Genomic DNA, 7,676 nt, shown 5'->3' on the forward strand with positions numbered 1-7,676 from the left:
AGAGAACAAATGGCTCCTTTAAGAAAGTCAGCTGGTGCAAATAAAAAGTTCGAAGGAGGAAGTAGGAAGTCGTTTACGAACAAACCAGGCACAAAGAAGAGAAATTTACAATTTCAGACATAAGACAATGGCGGGTATTAAAGGTAAATTGATTGATACTTGCTCTACACAACTCTCTTGTTTCCATAAACGTTTTCTCCCCGCCACTGGCAAGCCAAGTTCAACATTGTATCGATTCCACGTATGCTACGAACACTTATTATGGGTCTTGGCTAGAAGGGATCTAGCTTTTGTCAAATTAACGTCAAAGGTAGATTTTTATTTTAGCTAACCTTTACCCTTTTCCTAACCTTAGCCCTATTCCAAAAACCTGCTACAAAAAGTAAAATCTGACGTTAATTAAAAAAATATGTAACCGTTCTATCCATGATCCTTGTTATGGTGTCACATAACTTTTGCTTTGTTATGATACGTTGCCGTGGCGTACACTGTCACATTGACATGTTAATGTTTAATGCAGTATTGCAATATAACATAATTATACAATGTGCTTGTGTATTTCCCTATAATTAAGACTCAAGTACGAGTTATTTGGCTACTTGAGAGTTCGCAACAAATGCAGGCTTGCTTCGAAAACACCGACACCGTAATTACATACATTTCCATTGAAACACTGCGTTTTCCTTCCGGTATTGCTCTCAGATGCCGTTGTGGTGCATACGTTGATTTATCGAATGTATGCGTCTTGATAGAAATGGTAGCAGAAGGTGAATGTTGAACTTTTGTTGCATACATATCAAGATGATGCTTGCTATTTTGCGCAATGACGCTATCGGTGTGTTCGAAAAACATCTCGATCACACCGACAGTGTTTACATTTTTGTACACCAGAAGTACATTTCATTTCAAATGGAACGCTGCGTTTGCCTTGCAGCATTGCGTTGCAGTGCGTTCTGTGTTGTGCATATGTTGGATTTATGCGTCATGCTTCGAACACACCAGTGTTTTTACGCAAAGTAACAAGCAGCATCATCAGGATATGTATCCAGCAAAAGTTCAACATTCACCTTCTCCTACAGTTTCTTTCAAGCCGTCTACGCATAGAGTTGGATTTTATTTAACTAGGCAAGGCAGTTAAGATTATATTGTAAATTGTTTACAATGACGGCCTAACCCGGACAACATTGGGCCAATTGTGCGCTGCCCTATGGTACTCCCAATCACGGCCGGTTGTGATACAGCCTGGAATCGAACCAGGGTTTGTAGTGATGCCTCCAGCACTGAGATGCAGTGCCTTAGACCGCTGTGCCACTTGGGGAAATAGTAGGCAGCATCTTCTTGATGTGTGCAACAGAAGTTAAATATTCACCTTCTGCTACCATTTCTGTCAAGCGGTCTACACATACAGTTTGACGCATACATTCAATGATCCAACATCTGCACTGCACAGAACGCACAACAACTGCCTCTCCAACGCAACGCTGAATGTCAAACTCAGTGTTCCAGTGAAAATTAATGTAGTTCCGGTTTATCAAAATGCTATGACGCTGTCGGTGTGTTCGAGGCGTAAGAGCAGGGGAGATGGCAGTGACGCTGTCGGTGTGTTCGAGGCGTAAGAGCAGGGGAGATGGCAGTGACGCTGTCGGTGTGTTCGAGGCGTAAGAGCAGGGGAGATGGCAGTGACGCTGTCGGTGTGTTCGAGGCGTAAGAGCAGGGGAGATGGCAGTGACGCTGTCGGTGTGTTCGAGGCGTAAGAGCAGGGGAGACGGCAGTGTCGGTGTGTTCAAGGTGTAAGAGCAGGGGAGATGGCAGTGACGCTGTCGGTGTGTTCGAGGCGTAAGAGCAGGGGAGATGGCAGTGACGCTGTCGGTGTGTTCGAGGCGTAAGAGCAGGGGAGAGCAGTGACGCCGTCGGTGTGTTCGAGGCGTAAGAGCAGGGACGACGGCGGTGACAGACTGGAGCCTGGCCTGTATGGCTTCATCATGTGGCCACCTAGTCACAGCCTTGCCTGGCGTGAACATATTCACTTTTTCTGTGGGTGGGAAGGGGTGTATGATGGGGTGTTATTCTCAATTGATTCTATGTATTTGTCTATTCATGTGGACAATAAAGTATATAATTCACTACCTTTCAAAAGTTTGGAGTCACTTAGAAATGTCCTTGTTTTTGAAAGAAAAGCACTTTTTTTCCCTCCCCATTTTTAAAATAACATCACATTGATCAGAAATACAGTGTAGACGTTGTCAATGACTATTGTAGCTGGAAATTGAAGATTTTGAGGACTTGAAGTGTCTGTTTCTCATACTAGACTCTAATGTACTTGTCCTCTAGCTCAGTTGTTCACCGGGGCCTCCCACTCCTCTTTCTATTCTGGTTAGATCCAGCTGTTCTGTGAAGGGAGTAGTACACCGCGTTATACGAGATCTTCAGTTTCTTGGAAATTTCTCGCATGGAATAGCCTTCATTTCTCAGAACAAGAATAGACTGACGAGTTTCAGAAGAAAGTTCTTTGTTTCTGGCCATTTTGAGCCTGTAATCAAACCCACATGCTGATGCTCCAGATACTCAACTAGTCTAAAGGCCAGTTTTATTGCTTCTTTAAATCAGAACAACAGTTTTCAGCTGTGCTAACATAATTGCAAAAGGGTTTTCTAATGATCAATTAGCCTTTTAAAATGATAAACTTGGATTAGCTAACATAACGTGCCATTGGAACACAGGAGGGATGGTTGCTGATAATGGGCCTCTGTACATCTATGTAGATATTCCATTAAAAATCAGCCGTTGTTAACGACCATTGTAGTTGGAAATGCCAACACTGTATTTCTAATCAATTTGATGTTATTTTAATGGACAAAATGAGCTTTTCTTTCAAAAACAAGGACATATCTAAGTGACCCCAAACTTTTGAACAGTAGTGTATATCATTGTCAGTGAAGGCAATCCACATTGCAAACGGTCAACCAAAATGTAACTTAATTGTGTAAATTCCATTTATCCTTTTATTTACGTTCATGATGACAGAACCTTATTATTAGTTGCACTGTTATAAGTTGCATGCTACTTTTTTTTTTTTTTGTATTTTAGTATTTATTTGGATGGGACATTTGGCTGCTTAGAGTGAGTAGACTACTGACTAGGATCCATGCTGCTTAGAGTGAGTAGACTACTGACTAGGATCCATGCTGCTTAGAGTGAGTAGACTACTGACTAGGATCCATGCTGCTTAGAGTGAGTAGACTACTGACTAGGATCCATGCTGCTTAGAGTGAGTAGACTACTGACTAGGATCCATGCTGCTTAGAGTGAGTAGACTACTGACTAGGATCCATGCTGCTTAGAGTGAGTAGACTACTGACTAGGATCCATGCTGCTTAGAGTGAGTAGACTACTGACTAGGATCCATGCTGCTTAGAGTGAGTAGACTACTGACTAGGATCCATGCTGCTTAGAGTGAGTAGACTACTGACTAGGATCCATGCTGCTTAGCGTGAATAGACTACTGACTAGGATTCATGCTGCTTAGAGTGAGTAGACTACTGACTAGGATCCATGCTGCTTAGAGTGAGTAGACTACTGACTAGGATCCATGCTGCTTAGAGTGAGTAGACTACTGACTAGGATCCATGCTGCTTAGAGTGAGTAGACTACTGACTAGGATCCATGCTGCTTAGAGTGAGTAGACTACTGACTAGGATCCATGCTGCTTAGAGTGAGTAGACTACTGACTAGGATCCATGCTGCTTAGCGTGAGTAGACTACTGACTAGGATCCATGCTGCTTAGAGTGAGTAGACTACTGACTAGGATCCATCTTTGCTGGATAGCCAGTAAGAACCCTGTCTGTAAAAGTGACAACTGCCTCACCATCTCTGTTTCTGTCGTCCTATAGCGCTGGTTGGCTTGTCCTTCAGTGGAGCTATTGGCTTGACTTTCCTGCTGTTGGGCTGTGCATTGGAGCAGTATGGGTATGTATTTTGCCCCTTTTTACCTCTGAAATCTGTGAAGACACTTGTTAAATGGGACCACATATGGAAGTTAGTAGTGTAGCTAACTCTGATGCAATGTGTCCTGATTTTCTCCAAGGTGGTTAACCCTATCAGAGCATTGGTTAGTGTGTTTCCATATGGGCTGGTTGACCCAGGTTCAAAACCGGCAAGGGGTGTTATGTTCTGCGTCTCTGATAATTAAATGAATATGACCACAACTGATTTGAACCGGTTTTGTTTTCATTGATTTCTCAGGGTGTACTGGCCTCTCTTCGTCCTCATCTTCTACATACTGTCTCCTATCCCCACCTTCATATCCAGAAGGCTCAGTGATGACAGTGACGCCGCCAGCAACGCTTGCAGAGAGCTGGCATGCTTCTTCACTACGGGCATTGTGGTGTCTGCGTTCGGGCTTCCCATCATACTGGCCCGGGTTGCATTAGTGAGTCCTGCCTGATATTGTCAATGGCCAATGACTGTCATGTGTCACTTTAGTTGCTTATGTCATTATAAGCTGATTTAGGATCAGTTTAAGTGTTGATGCTCATAATGGTCATAATGACTTGGGTAGGTAGGTAAAGCTGATCCTAGAATTAATGTAGTTGTGAATGGTAGATGCTGGTACGAGTCCTGATGATACCCAATAATAGCTAAGGTAACTGAAAGTGGCTCCCGAGTGGCGCAGCGGTCTAAGGCACTGCTAGAGGCATTACTACATACCCTGGTTCGATTCAAGGATGTATCACAACCGAATGTGATTGGGAGTCCCATAGGGCCGTGCACAATTGGCCCAGCGTCGTCCGGGTTTGGCCGGTGTAGGGCACCATTGTAAATAAGAATTTGTTCTTAACTGACTTGCCTAGTTAAATAAAGGTAAAACACTACACCTATATTACTTGTTAGCAGAGCTGTAGTTAACACCTAATAAATCAAATTGATAAGACAGAGCACAACCAGTGACTGACTGTATCTAGGTTTTGTTCATAACGTCACGCAACAGATAAACGTTTGACAATTTTGTGGGGGTAAAAGGCCATTTGTCATTGGACAGGTCCAGGAAGTCCCTCCCCTTTTAATTCTGTCTGGTGCCTAAGAAACATGGCCCCGTTCTCTTACAGATCCAGTGGGGGGCCTGTGGCCTGGTGATGGCTGGCAACGCTGTCATCTTCCTGACCATCCTGGGCTTCTTCCTGGTGTTCGGCGGGGGAGACGACTTCAGCTGGGAGCAGTGGTAGACCGTCTGGATCTCTGGCACCATCCCAAATGGACCCCTAGACCCTACGCCCTATGGACTTGTGGAGATCTGAGATTTGACCGGTGCAAGCAATATGGTAGTAGCTTCACCTTGCCCTCTGATAGGCTATGTGGAAGTTTCACCATATTGGTTTAAACCAATTAAATCTACTCTGATCTCTAAAAGTGCATAGGGTGTAGGGTCTAGGGATCGATTGGGACACAGAGACGGAGGGAGTCAGTCATTCCTGTTATTAACAACAAGGTTACAGTGGTGGACGACAGATATGATAAACCAAAAAGCTACTACGGCCTAACGTCGCTACTAACTGACGTTTTAAGAAGCTGATGCTGACTATTTAATGTCCTATGAGAAAGGGGGTGGCACCAGGAGTGCCCTCCCCTCCTGGTTAGTGAGGAGGGGGTGGCACTAAACAGGGTGTCTGGGATGTTAATGGACACTGCGATGTCTGTCCTTTTTTTCCTCCACAGACACCTGATCAGTTTTTCTTATAGTATTCGCTCCATTATTCTCTTCAACCTTTTTTTGCCTTACCTGTCCCCTATGCTGAGGGAGAGTAATTGAAAACCAGTGTCCCGGCCAGGCCCCCCCCCTCCCTAGGAACTTGTTGATCTCAGTGAGAAGACTGGATAGGTGTAAGCACGTGGTGAAATATCACCAAGGGGAAACGTTCTTTTAACATCTACACAAGTGTCTAGGGCTAGAGTGGTTGTTTCTGGACAAGGACCACCTCTCTACATTCATATCTATAAAGCCAGATGCTAGTTTAAGGATAATGATAACTTGTACGTGTTGTTATGAGGGATACTGTTGAATGATTTTTGTTGTAATCACCACTACGCCGTCTGTTTCCACTTCATTTAGGGATTATTCTGTTTGTTTGTGGAAATCTTATTTAAGCGTAAGCATTTCAAATTCTTACAGCTGATTGTGTGTGTACCTTTTTTTGTTTGTATGCATCTATTTCATATGATCACTTTGGGTATGACTTCATAACCAGGTCAAGGTTTCTGTCTGTAGTTTGTTGTTTTCAACATGTTGCCCTTCTGCAAATGTTTCCACCAATACCAAAGGCCATTTTTAAGAAAATAAGGTAGACATGATTCATTCCCCCCACTAAGGTTTCTGATGTGTCTATGATTTATGAAACACACAGTTCATATTAATTATGAAAACAACATTGTTATGCCATTATAAGCTGGTTGTCTTCACTGAGGACATAGGCTAACATAAGGGTTTGTGAATCATTGTCTACATTTAGTACGGGAATGTTGATTTCACACATGGAATGTAAACACTATGTTTTGTAGACCAGGTCTGTTTGTGTTCAAATGAAGTGCCCACATTTCTATTCACCAAAAAACTCATTGACAAGTGCCTGTTAAATATCAACAACAAAAAAATTACTTATTCAAAACATTTTTATATAACTTATAAAAGTCACTTTTTACATTCTGTACTGGTAAAGCCTGGGAATATATATATATATATAGTACATTAGTGACCAGATGTAACCAAACTACTTTATACTTAGCTTTAGCAACATGCAATCACTAAGTAGAAAGTAGGCCTACTTCCAATCAATGTCTTATTTTCACTGAAGGGTCTATTGAAAGTTGTTTCAGAGAGTGTGGCCATATGCAACAACAAACTTTCAACAACAACAAAAAATATGACTTTCCATTTCACTCGTGTGTGTATTATTGATACACTTGTGCATGTGTAATAGGACAAATATAATCACCCACCAAAGATAAACATATTTAACATTTCTACATGATCTTATCTCATGAATATAAACATTGTTTTAGCGATCGTTCATTATGACGCCTTCGTGTTGCACATGTACTGCAGGCGTCAACTCGAAACTTAACACATCACTTTCAAAACACTAGAGGGCACTAGAGACCTGTATTTAAACTCCTGACAAAAAAAACTACACAGTCTGTTTTCTAACATGAATTAAAACACTTGAAATAAAACATTTTTTAATATGTCAATATTTCAATGGCCATTTTTTGAGTAATATTTTTGCAGTTTTACATCACAAAGGAGAGGGAGAGAGCATTGGGACAGAAAGACCACAAGTGCAGTTTGCTGGCACGGTCACACAGGAGACTTGGTTAAGTAAAGAGATCCATTTTAGGAAAACGTATTACTGAATCAGATATACTTAGACATATTAATAATGGTACAGTTGTTAGTTTCTTCTGAGATCGTTGTACTGTATGCAACATTTAACAAATTGAGTGATATGCTGATTTAACTAGATCACTTGACACTTTTTTTGTTGTTGTTGTAGTCAACCACAGAATGTATTTCTATACAGAATCATTGTATCTGTATACCATGGCCATTCCCTGAGTATTATTCATGGATGGAGCACTTTAGTAGACACCTGGATTTACACAGCAGCCATAATAACTAGAGAAA

The 7,676-nt window shown here is 41.9% G+C and overlaps 1 protein-coding gene across 1 annotated transcript; it reads left to right on the forward strand.

Annotated features, from left to right (window-relative positions):
• Positions 1-8: 8 nt before the first annotated feature.
• Positions 9-7,243, forward strand: LOC139375853 (leptin receptor gene-related protein). Its single transcript, XM_071117776.1, has 4 exons — positions 9-143; positions 3,892-3,967; positions 4,244-4,430; positions 5,107-7,243. The coding sequence occupies exons 1-4, from the start codon at positions 128-130 to the stop codon at positions 5,221-5,223; spliced, it is 396 nt and encodes a 131-aa protein (XP_070973877.1). The 5' UTR covers positions 9-127; the 3' UTR covers positions 5,224-7,243.
• The last annotated feature ends 433 nt before the right edge of the window (positions 7,244-7,676 follow it).

The sequence above is a fragment of the Oncorhynchus clarkii genome, chromosome 20 (genome assembly GCF_045791955.1).
Source record: "Oncorhynchus clarkii lewisi isolate Uvic-CL-2024 chromosome 20, UVic_Ocla_1.0, whole genome shotgun sequence".
NCBI lineage: Eukaryota > Metazoa > Chordata > Actinopteri > Salmoniformes > Salmonidae > Oncorhynchus > Oncorhynchus clarkii.

Coding starts and splice junctions, on each gene's coding strand:
- LOC139375853 (XM_071117776.1), top strand. Junction 3,968..4,243: donor TGTGCATTGGAGCAGTATGG/GTATGTATTTTG, acceptor TTGATTTCTCAG/GGTGTACTGGCCTCTCTTCG. Junction 4,431..5,106: donor TACTGGCCCGGGTTGCATTA/GTGAGTCCTGCC, acceptor GTTCTCTTACAG/ATCCAGTGGGGGGCCTGTGG.